The following is an 18348-nucleotide window of genomic DNA, read 5'->3' on the forward strand; positions in this document are numbered from 1 at the left end:
CTAATATACTAACCAAGGTCATCATTCTTGTCCCTTATGATCTGCAGACTTGTTCCTTTGCCAGCACTGCCCTTTATGCCAAATCATGTCAAACATTTTCTTATCTGACTTAATCCACCAAATATGCAAAGTAAAACTTTAACTGCCTGAGCACATCAAGCCTTTATATACCAATGAGTCCGTTTGCAAAAGGGTAAAACCTGGGGATTAGCAGGGACTCAATCCTGGCAGAAAATCCATCTAGCATTCCTGGAATGGGTGTCTTTTCACTGACCTGGGACTGAACTTTTTGCCACTGCAAACTGGGACCAGTTAACCTGGGATTTCTGCAGCAACAGGAAAAACAACAGACACTTAATGCAGGTGGCAACCTGAAAAGTTATTAAGCCAACTTGCCACCTTCTGTAATTTTAACCTGTGATATTAAGGGACTATTTGCTGGGATGCACATACCTTACAAGAAGTTCAGCATAAGCATCCCAAGTGGCCATACTTCCATTTTATGGTGTGAATCAGCACCACTGAGCAGTTATTTTTTGGCCAAACCACTGAGATATTTTGCTAACACAAGGGAAGAGTGTATTCTTCTCATCCATCATTGGTAATTTTTTTTTATCGACCCAGCGCCACCTGAGAGCCATGAGTTTTCCAGAAGTTCTGGACCACATTGGTGGCATGGGACGCTTTCAAGTCATGCATGTGGCATTCCTGGCCATCCCACTCTTAATGCTGGCCAGCCATAACCTCCTGCAGAACTTCACTGCTGGGATCCCAGAGCATCACTGTCAAGTGCGCATCATGGCCAACTACACCCATCATGCCAATCTCACAGCCAGCCTACCTGCTGAAGATCTGCTCCGGGTTTCCATTCCCATGGACAGGAGCCAGAAGCCGGAGAAGTGCCAGCGGTTTGTCACCACCCAGTGGCAGCTCCTAAACCCAAATGCCACAAGCACCAACACCATAGAGCTGGATACTGAGCCGTGTGTAGATGGGTGGACCTATGATAAGAGCCTGTTCACTGACACCATTATAACTGAGGTGAGAGAAACCTGACTCTGTATAGCCCAGGCAATGCTGTCAGGGAGGCAGTGTGGATCAGTGCCTAGGGTACTGGGCTGAGAGAGGAGGAGACCCAGGTTTTATTCCCAGCTCTGCTGCTGATCTGCTGTGGGCAAATCACTTCCTCTCTGTTTCCTCTCCCGCCCTTTGTCTATTTAGAATGTAAGCTCTTTGGGACTGTCTCTAACTATGTGGGTGTAGCACACTGGGGCTCTGATCTCGGTCGGGGTCTGGGCAGCACCTCGCACAATGGGACTCCAGATCGCCTTTGGGATCGATATGTGCTATGCTAATACAACACAATAGCTTGTAGACTGTTACGTTGCACTAGGCTCTATATACACACACACTGAGAGACAGTCCCTCCACCAAATCTCTTACTGTTGTGATCTGGCAGACTGTTTTTCCCCTTTGGCACAGGTATAACTGACCACACAAGGTAGTAGGATTGCCACCTCTGAGGTATAAAAAAATGGGACATCAAAGATGATCCTGAGCCCATAAAACCGTCAGGGTGCACTGAGTACCCTGACAGATTTCCCAGGGCAGCTACCTCAAAAAAGGGATGACCCTGGGAAAACCTGGATGGGTGGCAACTCTACAAGGTACAGGGCCAGGGGACCACACCCGCTGTTCGTACTGTAACAGGTTTGCTGACTGACCAGTATAACTCTCCCCATCCCCCCATACACACACTTGACCCTAGGGGTTCTCTGTACACCAATTTTACTCGTGGGTGTCCACTTCAGAGCCTGATTTTTGGGGCTCAGATTTTCAGTGTGGGGGGTGTGAATAGCCCCTTGATAACCCAGCCCTGTAAAAATGCTCCACTCCCAGCTCCCCAGCATAGGGGGTGTGGCCTGATTGCACTGAGCTCTGCTTCCCTGGAGCATCAGGAGGAAGAGTGGAAGTCGGAGCAGCTCCGAGGCCACTCTACACATACCCCAGGGTTAAGTAGGGTCCAGAAACGGGGAGCACAAGTGTGGGTTAAAGCCACCTCTTCCCATCTCTGTGTCTGCCTGGAGCAAAATATCAAAACCTGGGGATCCAAGTATCCTCTCTACAGACCAGGCTACAGCATGTCCAACCTCCCCTCCCTGCCACCCATAGGCACTTCCAAAAAGTTCCAGCTCAGGCAATGTATGCCCTGAAATCTTCCTGCTCTCACTGGTCTCTGTTTTCTTCCCCCCGTGCAGTGGGATTTGGTGTGTGAGTCCAGGACACTCCGACAAATGGCGCAGTCGCTCTACATGGCTGGTGTGCTGGTGGGGTCAGCTGTGTTTGGACGCCTCGGGGACAGGTGAGATGGTGAGGCTGCGACTCCGAGTGCCACACGCTTTCATGTTGCTAGTGTGAGCTGGAGCCACACCAACCCCAGCTCCAAAAACATGTCACAATGGTTATGTACCTACTGCCTGCAGGTCAGGACTGTGTAGTGGCCCTGGGGAGGGATTACTGGGAATGCTGCAGGTCACAACTGATACGAATTGGCAGAGGGAATAGGGTTAAGGTTGAGGGGCATCACAGAGCTGGGGGAGGGGAGGCCAGGGCTGGAAAAGCAGGAGGGCTGCAGTTCGGGCTTGAGGGGCATTGGCAGAAGTGTACTGGGATAATGTCATGCATTCAAATAATTCCTAACCCTGAATTTTGGTTCAAGCACTCTCCATTGCAAACAGTGCTTAGAGGCAGCTGAGATCACCAGAGTAGGAGTAATGGGTGCAATAGAGTGCAATCATATCAGCCTCCAAATTCCCTGCCCTGGACCAGCTTCCTGATCTCCCCACACCCCCATTAACTCTGTTCTCTGTGCTGCAGGTTTGGCCGGAAAGCCCTCCTGATCTGGTGCAACCTGCAAATGGCGGTAACAGGCATCTGTGCTGCTTTCTCCCCCAACTTCACCATGTACTGCGCCTTCCGCTTCCTCACCGGCCTGGCCATTTCCGGCATCTCGGTCAATTCTGTCTCGCTGTGTAAGTAGGCGCTTCAGGTCTGAATGATCCCAGCAGACTAGTTACTTTCCAGCCAATCTTATAAAGGTGCCTCTGATAGCACCGGACACCTGGTGTCTGCTCCTGGGAGAACCAGGACAGAACAAAATTCACCCTGTGTAGTGGGCCCAGCACAAGCGTATGCGACACTTCAGCCTGCCCAGAGCTGGGAGTCCTGACATTCAGCCCTCTTCACCTGCTCTAACCCACAGAACACACGCCGCTCACAGAGCCAGCGATGGAAGCCCGGAGTCCTGACTCCTTGCCCTGCTCCTGTTCTAACCCACTAGACCCTATTCCTCCATCCAGAGCTGGGAATGGAACCCAGGAGTCCAGATTACTAATCCCAAATAATGTTGTGTGTGTGAGAGAGAGAGAAAGAGAGCCAGGACTCTGGAATCAGAACCCGTGACCTCCAGAGCTAAAACTTACAAACTGCTACAGCCTGAGCTAACACTGCCTCCTTAGCGCGTCCTAGACTCATCTCTTCTGCAGTGCAGGCATGAGGGAGGGAGGGGACCTGCACTACATACTGACCCAGTGGGCCCCATGTTTTCTCTACCCAGGCATAGAGTGGATCCCCACCAATGTTCGGGCCATTGTGGGCACCATCAATGGATACTCCTACACTACTGGGCAATTCATTCTGGCTGGGGTGGCCTACGCTATCCCAGATTGGCGCTGGCTACAGCTCACAGTCTCCCTGCCTTTCTTTATCTTCTTTCTTTACTCCTGGTACGTATGTTGATCAATAGCTTGAATTATTTCCGGCAATTCTTTCCCCCCCTTCCTAGGTGTGTAATGTACCCTCTTGGATAGAGGACCATTTAAGTCCTTCTTTAGCCTTGCTAACTCCCAGTCACTTTCCTGCTCTAACCACTAGATACCACTTCCCGCCCAAAGAACCCAGGAGTCCTGCATCCCATCCTTCTAACCAGATAGCCCCCCACTCTCCTCCCAGACCCGGGAATAAAAACCAGGAGTCCTGACACCCACTTCCTCTTCTCTCCTCAAACTGCTAGACACCACTTCTCTTCAAGAGCCAAAAGAGTTCCGTCTAGTGGGTTAGAGCAGGGGTAGCAGCTGGGAGTCAGGACTCCTGTATTCTATTCCCAGCTCTAAGAGAGAAGTGTAACTAAGAATCAAAACTATTGTCTTGGCTTTGTCTTGTTGGCAGGTTGTTTGTAGAGTCTGCCCGCTGGCTGGTGATATCAGGAAAACCAGAACAGGCAGTGAAAGGGCTGAGAAAGGTTGCTAGGATCAATGGGAAAATGGAAGAAGGAGACAAACTCAGCACTGAGGTAAAGAATCCATAGAGGCCCTTATTGTCCCATAGACAAACCAGATGGTCCAAACTGGGGTTAAAATGTGAGGGGGAGTCCATGCCCTTTCCACAAAATAAGCTCTGCCTATAAGTCCTTAAAATGATTGTTCACATCTCTCCAAGTTATTGTCTCAGGCTCTCTACAAACTCAGGCAGGCATTTGCACCCAGGTCATGCTTTCAAGGTCTTCTTTGCAAACACAACAGCTTGAAACTTATTTGAAAAGAAAAGATCTAATGCAAAGTTTGTGGAGAACAGGAAGGCAGCATCGAAGGGGTGTTCCTAGGATGTACCACCACAAACTGGGCTGATCCAGGTCCTGGGTCCAGGCTTCTACAAAGCTGCAGTATGAAGTTTGGGGCTAATGTATTCTGTTCTGGTCACCCTCTCATAAAGTGATGTGGCAGAAACAGAGTGAACAAAGAGATGGAATCAGAGCCTGGCCAGACCCTTAGCAATAAATTGCTCTCAGAGTGAAATGTACCCCTCTGGTAATAAATCCAGCTGGTGGAAAATGTTCCAACACAACAGTAATCCATCAGACAATGCTGATTTGATTAAATGGAAACATTTCATGGGAACTTACTTATGGCGTTAAAATTTTCATCAAAAATTATCAAAATGTTTTTTAAGGTCAAAAGCACTACATTTTGTCTATAATATAATATATGCAGGCCTGTTAGCACCATTTATTATTAAGGTTGCCTGACACGTCCCATTATAAGACTCTGTTTTCAGTTGCCTATAACTTTCCCAAACAATAACTGTTCAAACTAAAATTTTCCATGCTGAGTGTCTGCCTCAGGCTGAATATTTTTGGAAAATATAATTATATATTATTATATTATATTATACATAAAAAGTCAAAATGGTGAAGTCAAAATACCTTATCAAAATGTTTTGGTTTGATTAGATTGTTTCTATATTTATCAAATGAATTTTTATTTTTATTTTGAAATTCTGTTCCAGTGGCAATTTTGACTTTTTGTTCCAATTCGGGATGAAAGGAAATTTCAAAATGTTTGAACTTCACACAGAATGGACATTTTGAGTTTCAACCAACTCTAACTGGGATTATTTAGTGTGGAGGAGGAAGGAACATGATAGACAGTCAGACAGATAGATGCAGAACAATGACTGGGATGGAGAAGGTAGACTGGGAACGTTTGTTCCCAGAATGGAAGCATAAGGCGATGCAGTGCCATCAACATTATAATTTTATTGTGAGTCTTATGATATCTGATGCCCTGGACTACTGGAGAGAGGTCATTCTGAGACAACCTTGGCTTTCATTTAAAAAAATAAAAAAGTAACTTCCTAGTACTCATAGTTTTGAAGAAAAGCTTGAAAATGTGACCCAAGTGTCTTTTAAAGTTCAAAAAACAGAAAGCAAATAAAAATAACACAACACTTATTATATATTTAAAATCTCATGTTTTTAAGACAATCTCAGGATTTTTTGAGGTGAGGGTAAACCATGATTTTTGAAGATTTGGGGTTGACGAGACTGGTTGTTGAAATGTAAAGACTGCACATTTAAAACTGATAAGAGTAAATACTTTTTCACAAATAATTTCCATTGGACTTCACTGCTACAAGATACAAACATAGCAGGATTCAAGAAAGGATCAGACATTTATATGGATAAGGAGAACATCCAAAGGAAGGATTTAATAAAAAATAAACAAGAGTTTTGGAAGGGATGTAAACTATTAATTTAAACACCCTATATGGCCCTATCACCTGATGATAGGGGATTGGTCCTGCTTTGAGCAGGGGGTTGGACTAGATGACCTCCTGAGATCCCTTCCAACCCTGATATTCTATGATCTATGAGCACTTCACACTCCTGAATGTATTTACCCTCACAGCTCTCCCATGAAGCAGGGGAGCACTATTATCTCCATTGTACACATGGGGAACTGAGTCACAGACAGGCTAAGTGACTTGCCCAGGGTCATACAGGAAATCTGTGGTACAGCAGGAAATTAAACCCGGCATCTAAATTTTAGGTTGGTGCCCAAACCACTAGACCATCCTCCCCATCAGTCTGAATGATATAGGGCATACGCTGATCTCTAATTAGTGAGGGTTAGGAGGACCCTGTCCCTGGTGACAGGTTATACCATAACTAAAAGGTTTCTTTCACCTTCCTCTGAAGTACTTGGTACTGGCCATTGTCAGAGGCTGGAAGAACCCACTGGTCTGACCCAGTCAGGGGATACCTGTATCCCTAAGCCAGGGATCGGCAATCTTCGGCACATGACCCATCAGGGTAATCTGCCGGTGGGCCGCGATACATTTTGTTTACGTTGACCACAGGCACGCCCCTCCCCCCCCCACAGCTCCCAGTGGCCACGGTTTGCCATTCCTGGCCAATGGGAGCTGCGGGAAGTGGCGGCCAGTATGTCCCTGCAGCCACTGGGAGCTTCGGGGGGGGCATGCCTGCGGTCAACGTACCAAATGTCTCGCGGCCCGCCAGCAGATTACCCTGATGGGCTGCGTGCCGAAGGTTGCCGACCTATACTCTAAGCTATCAGTGGACAGCTGAATTGTCAACAGGGAAGTGTGCATGAAATTATTGGGCCAGATCCCCAGCTGGTGTAAAACTGCCATCACTCCACTGGAGTCAATGGGGCCAGATCCCAAGCTGATGTAAATTGGCCATTGCTCCAAAGGAGTCACTGGGGTCAGATCCCCAGATGGTGTAAACTGACTGTTGCTCCATTAGAGTCAATGGGGCCAGATAGCCAGCTGGTGCAAATGGGCATAGCTCCATCAAGGCAATGATTCTATGCCAATTACACCAGCTGAGGATCTGGCCCTGTAGGTAGAGGAGTCCAAACCAGTCTGGGTGAGCCTTATTTGAGAAGAGCTGGGAACTTCATACACAATGGTATTAACTAGCACTTGTCCCTGCTATTCATTGCTTCATTCTCACGGATACCATTTGCCGCATGCTCTCTTCTCCATCTAGGTCTTGAAATCCAACATGCAGAAGGAACTGTCCTCAGCCAAATCTAGCCATACCATCACGGACCTGGTACGCACACCCACCATGCGCAAAATCTCCTGCGGAGTCTCCTGCATATGGCAAGTGGGCTCTTCCATTTTGCTGAGGCAAAGATATTGAAGCATAAGGAGCCAGCTCTTCTACTGGTGTAAATGAGCACGGCACCCAGCCAACACTGGGCGCTGCACAGACCCCGACTAACTCCAGGGTCCACAGTGTGCCAGGTGCTGCACAGACTTAGTGAGAGACAGTCCCTGCCCTGAAGAGCTGACAGTTTAAATAGAAAAAGGGGTGAGAGAATGGAAGTGAGGAAGAGATTTACCTAAGTTAACACAGCACATCAGTGGCAGATCTGGGAACGGAACCAAGGTGTCCTGACCTCCAGTCTGGTGCTCTAAACCACACTCCCCCTGCATCCTTAGACAAACCACTTCTAAACCCCACCTGAACAATGAAGATAACAAGGTCTATAGATGAAATGCAGTTGTCTAAGTGCTATGTACTACAGCCCAAATACAAGGAGAGTAAAGATTTACCTATATGTATAGGGCCCTACCAAATTCACGGCCATGAAAAACGCATCACAGACCGTGAAATCTGGTCCTTTGTGTGTTTTTACCCTATACTATATAGATTTGTTTCTCAAATTGGGGGTCCTGACCAAAAGGGAGTTGCAGGGGAGTTGCAAGGTTATTTTAGGGGGTGTCGCGGGATTGCCACCCTTACTTCTACACTGCCTTCAGAGCTGGGTGGCCGGAGAGTGGCGGCTGTTGGCTGGGCACCCAGCTCTGAAGGCAGTGCTCCGCCAGCAGCAGTGCAGAAGTAAGGATGGCAACACCATACCATGCTAGCCTTACTTCTGCACTGCTGCCTCCAGAGCTGGGCGGCCGGAGAGTGGCGGCTGCTGACAGAGGGCCCAGCTCTGCAGGCAGCAGCACAGTAGTAAAGGTGGCAAGACCATACCTGCCATCCCTACTTCTGTACTGCTGCTGGCGGTGGCTCTGCCTTCAGAGCTGGGATCCCGGTCAGCAGCCACCACTCTCCGACTCCAGCTGCCCAGCTTTGAAGGCAGCGCTGCCACCAGCAGCAGCACAGAAGTAAAAGTAGCAGTACCACAACCCCCCCAACACACACACACAATAACTTTGCGATCCCCCCACAACTCCTTTTTGGGTCAGGACCCCTACACTTTCAACACCATGACATTTCAGATTTTAAAAGATGAAATCGTGAAATTTATTATTTTTAAAATCCTATGAGTGTGAAATTGACCAAAATGGACTGTGAATTTGGTAGGGCCCTAGATATGTATTAACATTAGGCCTGGTCAAAATTTTTCTGCCAAAAATGTTTTTCAGCAGAAAATTGGAGTTTTGATTAAACAAATGGTTTTTTGCAAATGTCTGCTTCCTGCAAAAAATTTCAGTTTTTCACAGAAAAAACTAAACATTCAAACTGCAACATACTTTAATATTTAAATTCTGACATGCTACTGCAGTGCCTCATGGGGGTTGTAGTCTCATGTCCCTGTTGTACTCTATGGAACTGGCTCCCTGGGTGGACTACATCTCCCATGATACATCTCAGCCAGGGACTTCCATGATGCACTGCCTTCCCTTTTCAAGAGGAAGGATGATGGTGCATCATAGGAGATGTAGTCTAACCTGAGAGTCCGGCCCATAGAAGAGAATGGGAGCATCAGGTACCCAAACTGCAGTTCCCATGAGGCATCATAGCAGCATTTCCGAACAGAAATATTTATGTTTTGGCCAAAACATTTTGGTATTCAAATCTTCACCACAAATTTTCAGTGGAAAATATAGATTACATTGTTTTTTTTCATTTTCATCAAAAAAATTTGTGACCACCCCTCCCAATTTTCTGACCAGCTCTAACCCATGGGCGTATCTCTGCACCATCCATTTCAGGTTCTCCACCAGCTTTTCCTATTACGGCTTGGCCATGGACTTGCAGAACTTCAATGTCAATGTCTACTTGACCCAGCTGATCTTTGGAGCAGTTGATTTTCCAGCCAAGTTCATCTCAGTCCTCACCATCATTTTCATTGGACGCCGTTTCTCCCAGGCCTTTTCCTTGGTCCTAGCCGGACTGTGCATCCTAGCTAATATTTTTGTGCCACAAGGTGAGAGAGGATTTGCTCATTATGGGATGGAATAAGGGATTTTCAAGGGTTCAGTTGCTCAAGGGACTCTTGTACAAATCTCCCACAGCTAGAGATGGGACACGGACAGAGTAGACCAGTGCTGTGAGGTTGTATGAAAATTCTGCCTTAGGTGCCCAGTTGGTGTATCTTGATCACATGCTCGGGGTCCAATTAAAAACCAGATTTTGGGTCAGGAAGGAATTTCCCCCCAGATCACAATAGCAGGGACCTTAGGGGGGTTTCCTCTTCCTTTGCAGGGGGGAGGGGGAGAGTCAGATATCTAATGGGATCATCTGGGCCTTTTTCAGCCTAATCAATAGCCTGCAAAGACATCAGCGGCCCCTCGGTCTCTCCTGTTCTTGGCTTGGGGCACACAACAGTTTAGTTCTATAAAGACTAAAATGCTTTGGTCTAACTGAAATTGTTGAGCTCAACATAGGGTGGTAACGGGGTGAAATTTAATGACCTGTGACATGCAGGAGGTCGGACCAGATGATCTAATGGTCCCTTCTGGCTTTAAACTCTATGAAACTATGAAAATGTCCGGGCATCAGAGCATTTGCTTAACCATGGAACAGTGGGCTGGATCCTTAGCTGATATAAATTGGCATAGTTCAACTGTAGTATATCCCACACTAACACAATGTGGTTCTTTGTCCCATTCTAGTCGGCTGGACCATACATAAGAGTTTATATATCTAGTAGTCTGCCCAGCTTAGAGCAGTTGAGGATCTGACCCACACATTGAAGGCCAGAAGGGGAAGGCAGTATGATCTGGTGAACAAACTACTAGACTGGGACTCTGAAGACTTAGGTTCTATTCATTGCTCTGGCCTGCAGGGTGACCTTGAGCAAGTCACTTCTCCTCTATGTGCCTCAGTTTCCCCATAATGGGGGATAATGACACTGATCTCCTTTGTAAAGAGCTTTTGTGATTTACCAATGCAAAGCATTAAATAAGAGTTAAGCATCATCATCTAATTTGACCTCCTGTATAACATGGGCCAGAGAACCTCACTAGTAATTCTTGCATCAAGCCCATATCTGATGGTTGAGCTAGTATCTTTTCGAAATATGTCCATTGAATTTAAAAATTCAAATGTGAGCCTTATTTCTAGTTGAAATCTGTCTAGCATCAATTTTCAGCCACTCAATTTCATTCTGCCTTTGTCTGGTAGATTGAAGGGCCCTCTGCATCAGAAATCATCTTGCTGTGTAAGTATTTATAGACCATGATCAAGCCATCCCAGAACCACCCAATGGATAAGCTAAATAGAGACAGGTTTTCTGGACCTCAAATCTCTTTTCTGCACCCTTTCCAATTTTTCAACTTCCTTTTTAAAGTGTGGACTAGAACTGGACATAGTGAAGCAGATTTTCAGCTGGTATCAAGCAGCCTAGCTCCATAGTCTTCAGCAGCTGAGGATCTGGGCTGGTGGTGTTGTTATAATTATTTTTATGACAGTGATACCTAAAGGCCCCAAATGAGATCAGGGCCCTATTGTGCTAAGGGCTGCACAGACACACTAGGGCATGGACCATCACTTGCAAAGAGCTTACAATCTAAATAGCCAAGTCAGACAAAGGTTGGGAGGGCAAACAGAAACAGAGAGAGGTGAAGTGACTTGCCTAAGATCACACAGCAGAGCTGAGAACAGAACCCAAGTATCCTGACTCCAAGCCCATTGGATCACCCAAACTTGTTTAGGGTGGCCCCACCAACACCATATGCAGAGGTCATCTCACTTCTTTACGGCTGCTCATGAGAATCACTGGTCAGAATTCCTGCAATAACTGAGAGACAAGGTGGGTGAGGTAATATCTTTCATTGGACCAACTTCTGCTGGTGAGACAGACAAGCAGAAATTGGTCTAATAAAAGCTAGTACCTCCCCTACCTTGTCTCTAATATCCTGGGACTGACACGGCTACACCAACACTGCATGTAATAATACCTAAGTCACTCCTGACTTAGGCTGAAACACCCTATTTTTCCCTCTCTCCAGAACTGCAGACCATGCGCATGGTCTTCGCTGTGATCGGAAAAGGCTCCCTGGCTGCATCATTTAACTGTGCCTATATATTTTCTGGAGAGCTGTTCCCAACGGTGATCAGGTATCTAGAAGCCAGCACCTGACCCCACTGCTGCCTAGGAAGTTCTATCAGCAAACTGTGACCTTGGCTGTGCTCCGTGGAACTCGTTTGATGACTTGTAAAGTGTAGTGAATTCAGACATCACAGAGCTGACTTGTGCTCTCAGAGTGAAATGTACCCCTCTGCACAGCCTGTACATGCCACTTGAGTCCTCAGAGCTAGAGTTCTATCTATCCGTCCCATACATCCTCTTTTCTCTTTCTCATTGTCTGTACTCTTATGTTGCTATATCAGTAGAGTTACACCAGTTTAAGTGAGAAGTGAATCACAATTTTCATTATAGCCTCCATTTCAGTTATTCCTGCGTCCTATGCTCAGACCACATCTTCTTTTTACAGGGGAAATCCCTTCTGAAATACACATTTAAAGAGCCCGATCCCCAGCTTGTGTAAATTGGTATCTCTCCCTTGGAGTCAGAGGCCAAATCCCCAGCAGGTGTAAATTGGCATTGCTCCAGTGGAGTTGACGAGGCCAGATTCCCAGCTGGTGTAAATTGACCATAGCTCCACTGGAGTCAATGGTTCAAATCCAGCGCTGGTGTAACTCAGCGTTGTTCCATTGGAATCAATGGGATCAGATGCCCAGCTGATGTAAATGGGCCATAGTTTCTTTGGAGTCAATGGTTCAAGTCCAAAGCTAGTGTGTCACTCCATTGACTTCAGAGCTATGGCCCATTTACACCAGCTGGGACTCTGGCCCAATAGCCCAAGCTCAGACAGGTACTTTTTATGGCTGTTGCAGGCAGACCGGGCTGGGACTAGGCGGCACCATGGCTCGGGTTGGTAGCATCATGGCTCCACTTGTTCGGCTGACTAGTGAATTCTTCCCATCCCTGCCCCTGATTATCTATGGAGCTGCCCCTATTGTCTCCGGCATCGCAACCTGCCTACTGCCAGAGACACACAACGTGCCATTGCCTGAGACCATAGACGAAGTGGAAAGACAGTAAGTGGCATTTGTGTAATTAACCAGAATAAAAAAGACATTTCTCAAAAACCTGGACATGGTTTTCGATCTGTATGTTCCAAACAGGAACAGATATTTCACTGTTCTCAACATTTTTATAGAAATTTTTCATTTTTCCACCTCCAACTTAGTCATTTTTGTCTCCATTTCTCTCTTGCCACTGAAAGTGGGAGGACAGGGAGGGGAATTAGTTTCAGCTTCATCAAAAATCCCAGGAAAATGGGGAAAAAAAACATTTTTTTTAACAAAACCAAATAAATTAAAATAAATTTCTTTCAGTTTTGGGTTTCGTCAAAAATAAACAGAAATTTTCAGAAAGAAATTAAAATATTTTGGTTTTGGGTTCCTAAAAGAAAAGTGGAAAATTTCAAGAAAAATGAACATTTTTCATATTCAGGTTTTGTCAAAAATGAAAAAAAAAAATTTGGGGGGGAAAAAATAAACTTTAGTTTTGGGTTTTGTAAAAATAAATAAAAAAATCAAAAACCCTGGAACCTTTTTTTTTAAAACAAAAATTTGCATTAGCTTTGAGCATCTGTTTTAAATTAATCACTTCTCTTGATGATTATGCAAACACTGATATTTATTTTCTTTTTCTTTTTTTTTATTAAGATCAAGACATACGCTCAAGGATGAACTACAAATGAATGTCCTCCTTCATTCTACATAGCCAGATCCAGCCAAACAAGTGAGCTAAGGAGAGAAAAATGAAGCACATTTTTTAGCTTTTATATCTTCTATTATTCTATTCCTGCTGGAAGTATTTATACAGTGCGACTGGCTAGAAAGCAAAAGGGGAACATGTCCCAACTGCCCTGCACAGCATCTCCCTCTAGTTCAACATCCCATACAGCTCACTGCAAGAATCCAACACATGCTGCTCACGCTGCAAATATGGGTCATGGTCTGACATTGCCTGTGTAGTCAAACTGTCCATTGAATTGAGTGTATATCGGAAGGGGCTAGTGATCTGGTCTAATGTTCCTAGATAGAGTAGTCTGAGTGCAGTACACACATTAAGAGGTTTTGTTACACAGCACTGCTTTGAAAAGGCTCCATTGCTCACCAATTAAAGGCCAGGCCCCAGCTGGAGTCACTGGAGCGCTGCTGATTTACACCAGTTGAAGAGCTAGCCCATTATTTCATAAGATAGGGTACTGATGAAGACTTATAACCTGCAGCACAAACAGGTAAAGCAACCTGCTGAACCTCACACAGCAAAGCTTGTGGCATAGTTAGGAAGAGAACCCAGGAGTCCTAGTGCTACTTCCCACCCCAACTCCAACTACTATAGACCCTATTCCCCTCCCAGATCCAGGAGCAGAATCCAAGTCCTCCCTCCTTTTGCCATTGGACCCCACTCTACTTCCAGAAGACAACTCAGGAGTCCTGGCTCTCAGCTCTAACTCACCAGACAATACTCTGCACCTAGGAACAGCGAACTTTTTGCCTCATGATAGGAGGAGAAAACAGAATAGATGAACATGAGAAAAAACAGGCACGTCTCAAATTTCCCGGGGCAGATATTCCTGCATAGTGATTGACTGGTGAGAGTCTCATTAAATGGTTGCATCCCACTGTATCCTGTTAACCGTTTCTCCAACTTTGCACAATTGTAACTACCTTCTTCTATTTCATAAGGCACCCTTGCTTTGCTATCACTATTTGTATTTCAGTTGTGTCAAGGGGCCCCCACTGAGATCAAGGCCCCATTGTGACAGGTGCTGCACAAACAGCTAGTGAGAGACAGTCTGTGCCCCAAAGACCTTGCAATCTAAATAGAAAAAGGAATTATTATTATCTCCATTTTACAGATAGGGAAACTTAGGCACAGAGCAATCAAGTTACTGCCTCTTTCTATGTGGTTGCATAGCACAATGAAGTTCCAATCTCAGTCGTTCAATAGGTGCTACCATAATACAAATAATAATTAATGATAATTGGCAAATGCACCAGCAGAGAGCTGGGTGAGGTGTGTTCCCGTTTTAACATCAGTGGCCCAGATCCTTAGCTGGTGCCAATCAACATAGCTCTGTTGAAGCCAATGGAGCGGCACAGATTTACACCAGCTGAGGATCTGGCCCATGTAGGATTCCATGAACATAAATTTGCTTTTCTACAGGACTTTGTGCTGCTTGTTAATAATGAAACTGTTACCCTTTTGTGACCCGAGCAGTTAAGCAATTTTGGGGATCCTGCACATTGTTTCCATGAGGAGGAGCAACTGATGGAGTCAGGAATTTCTTTTATGCACTCCTGCTTATGTATGAAGTATGCAGTAAGTCCTGTTTCCCAGAACACAGCAGGAATCAAACAACAGGAGGCAGTTTCTTGTTCACAGTTCTGGGACGCTCTGTACCTCAGGGGAACAGCTTACACCCCCTCGTTCATCTTTATAAAATGATTGCGTGGTATCCAATGCAAAGCTTGTCATGTTGGGTGTCTTCGGAAGGCTCATGATGCACTGAGCACGGTTGTTATAGTGATGTTATAGTAATTGTTATAGTAATATTATAGGTTATGATTTCATGTATATAGTTATGAGGCTGAAAATGTATCTTCATGGCTTAAAGAAAGCCCAGGCAAAAACTCTCCAAGAAGAGAAAGGCAGTTCACACCTCATCAGGGCAGATATGGGACAAACCCAGCCCAGCCTCACAGGAACAAAAGACGCTGACCTAGGCAGCAACAAAAGAATCTGTTGGACTCTCGAGGGAGTCACCCCCTTCCTTTGGTCAGTTTGGAACTGTGATGAGGTAATGCTCACCTGAATCTGAAGTGGGGTGGGCAAAGCCAAGAGGGAAGAAAGGACATGATAAAAGGGAGAGACATTTACCATGCTCTCGCTTCCATCTACATCTACAGACACCACACCAAGCAACTGAAGCGCTGATCAAAAGGGAGAGCCTGGCTGCCTGTGGTGAGAAGCATCTAAGTTTGTAAGGACATTGAAAGTGTTAAGATCAGCTTAGAATCCGTTTTGCTTTTATTTCATTTGACCAAATCTGAGTAGTTATGCTTTGACTTATAATCATTTAAAATCTATCATTATAGTTAATAAATTTGTTTGTTCTGCCTGAAGCAGTGCGTTTGGTTTGAAGTGTGTCAGAGACTCCCCTTGGGATAACAAGCCTGGTACATATCAATTTCTTTGTTAAATTGATGAACTCATATAAGCTTGCAGTGTCCAGCAGGCATAACTGGACTCTGCAAGATGGAGGTTCCTAGGGTTGTGTCTGGGACCAGAGATATTGGGTAGTGTCATTCAGTTGCAAGTAGCTGGGAGCAGTTTACATGCCAGAGGCTGTGCGTGAACAGCCCAGGAGAGGGGGTTCTCACAGCAGAGAAGGGTGAGGCTGGCTCCCAGAGTCAAGGATTGGAGTGACCTAGCAGATCACCGGTCCTGATAACACCAGAGGGGAATGTCACAAGTTCCAAGCCTCTTTCTTACCAGCACTTAGCCCAAAAGCTATCTCTCTCTCAGCTTTTTCTCAGAGTGATGCTACTAGTGTTTCTTGTGGCTGTGTCTTTGGTTTTCTGCTGCTTCTCTCTCCCACGCAGACACAGTTCCCCAAATAATGCCCAAGTCCCTGGAATTTGCTGTATCAATCACCAGGGAAACTTCTAGGGCCACATGATTCAGCTCCTACTCGAGCCTTACCATATATCTGTGTTTTGGGTGGTGGCTTCTATTGTTTCAGCTACCTGGTTCCATAAAGGAACTCCATTGCTTTTTACACTTATCCTGAGTGAAAGACGGTTATTACACTCACCAGCTTCAGCTAGGTTTAACCCTACCCATAAACAAACGTATATGCTTAACAAAAAATGGAGGGAAAAGGATTATATGTGAAAAGTGCAAATTTTTAATAAAAGGTTAAAAAATATGGGAAAGGATCTATTTATTGTAACAAAGGAATATTATTGCAAAATCCTGAGCTAAATAAAGGAGTTTATGGGGGAGTTTAATATATTTTCTTGCAGTGAAAATGCTGTACAATTTCAGAAGCCCAATCTTGTATTCTGAAAAGGGATCTTGGTTTTGGTCATTGCAACTTGGACTGCAAGAGACAAGAGTAAAGGAAAAGCTCCTATTAAAATAATAACTTGCAAAGGTGCAGCTCACCTTACCAAAGGATCACAAAGCACTTCACAAACTGGTCTGGATTATCACGCCTCTATTTTCATGGATAAGGCAAAAAGTTATTTACTGCAAGATCTCAGGGTGAATCTGTAACAGAGATGGGAAAATAACTCAAGGGTTCTAGTTGCTAGTCACTTGCACTAACCACTAGACTCTGCTTTCCCATCCAGAGCTGAGAATAGAACTCAGGAGTCCTAAATCCCAGCCCACATCACCACTCTGCTCCAATCGCTAGACTCCACAACTCCAATGAGAGCCTGGAACAGAACCCAGGAGTCCTTCCTCCCAGCCCCCCTGCTCTAACCATTAGACCAGACAATCCATTGTCCCCTGCCACATATATTGGATGCAACTTCTGCACTACCAGGAAAGAGACACTAACTGTTTTGCAACTTATAGCACCTCTGAATATGGCCCAATGGGAAAAAGAGAAGAGAAAAGGAGGATGAAATGGGACAAAGTGGCCTAGGGACATACAAGCTACAGTGGGCCAGATCCCAGCTGGTGCAAATCAGTGTAATTCCACTGGAGTCAATGGGCCCAGATCCCCAGCTGGTGTAAACTGGCAAAGTTTCCTCATCTTCAAGGGAGTGATTCCGAATTACAGCCTCTGAGGATTTGGCTCTTCACTGGGATGTTCAGTTTATGCAAGCAACCAGCTTCTACAGCCAGCTAATGCCTCAGTGACTAGCATGAGCTGAGCGGATCACTGCAGGACCCCCACATGCTGGCAGTGCTACAGAGACTGCTGGCATGGCCTGTCCCTTCATTATTTTCATGTCAGCAGCCCAGAATTGCCTGCTCTGGTGTGAAAACCTCTTCTGTTTTCTGGCCAGCAACATTTACATTCATTCTTCTCAGTTTGCACCGGGAAAGGGTGAATGTACTAAGCTTGCTTTCAAACCCATTAACACTCCAACATTATTTCATGTATATCTATTTCTCTCTCCATAGCTTTTCCATAGATACGTTGATTTTTTTTCCTGTAAAAAGTTTAGTGAAAATTTCCATTTTGTCAAAAAGCCATCGTGTGTGAGGAAGAGAAGCAGTCACGTGGAAAATTTTTAAGCAGATCTAATAGGAAGATCAATATAATTGTGTCCTTTTTGCAAATGGGGAAACTGAGGCACAGCAAGATTAAATGACTTGCCCAAAGCCACCCAATAGGTCAGAGCTGGAAGCAGAACCATGCTCTCCTGAATCCCTGGGCAGTGCTCTATCCAGCTGAGCACATCCCCAGCATTATTACAGTGTTCTGTTAAGACTGTTAGCTTGCAGGAAACCTGTTTTGCCTTGTTGGAAGGTTTTTAATTTCTTCTTGTTCTGAAACAAGCCCCTGGCTCTGTTCCTCTGGCATCATTTTTGTTCTACCGGCAAGCATCCTCATACCAGGAACTGCAGGAAAGGTACCATGTTTACATTCCCCAGTCACAATGTTCTGCTCCAGGTCCTGGCTGCATGGTGGGATCACGTTAGCTCTTGTTTATTAATTTGCTAAGTGGGAGTTCTCCTAACTGGGTCATTAAAGGGGCAC

The 18348-nt window shown here is 45.4% G+C and overlaps 1 protein-coding gene across 1 annotated transcript; it reads left to right on the forward strand.

Moving 5' to 3' along the window:
- The first annotated feature begins 639 nt into the window (after positions 1-639).
- Positions 640-15751, forward strand: LOC128840663 (solute carrier family 22 member 6-A-like). The gene is made up of 10 exons (XM_054034939.1): positions 640-1041; positions 2259-2362; positions 2878-3032; positions 3617-3785; positions 4228-4351; positions 7352-7467; positions 9316-9530; positions 11557-11665; positions 12446-12649; positions 13283-15751. The coding sequence occupies exons 1-10, from the start codon at positions 640-642 to the stop codon at positions 13338-13340; spliced, it is 1656 nt and encodes a 551-aa protein (XP_053890914.1). The 3' UTR covers positions 13341-15751.
- Positions 15752-18348: the final 2597 nt, after the last annotated feature.

This window comes from Malaclemys terrapin, chromosome 7 (assembly GCF_027887155.1).
Source record: "Malaclemys terrapin pileata isolate rMalTer1 chromosome 7, rMalTer1.hap1, whole genome shotgun sequence".
NCBI lineage: Eukaryota > Metazoa > Chordata > Testudines > Emydidae > Malaclemys > Malaclemys terrapin.

Coding starts and splice junctions, on each gene's coding strand:
- LOC128840663 (XM_054034939.1), top strand. CDS start 640: ATGAGTTTTCCAGAAGTTCTGGACCACATTGGTGGCATGGGACGCTTT. Junction 3,033..3,616: donor GGTCAATTCTGTCTCGCTGT/GTAAGTAGGCGC, acceptor TTCTCTACCCAG/GCATAGAGTGGATCCCCACC. Junction 9,531..11,556: donor TAATATTTTTGTGCCACAAG/GTGAGAGAGGAT, acceptor CCCTCTCTCCAG/AACTGCAGACCATGCGCATG.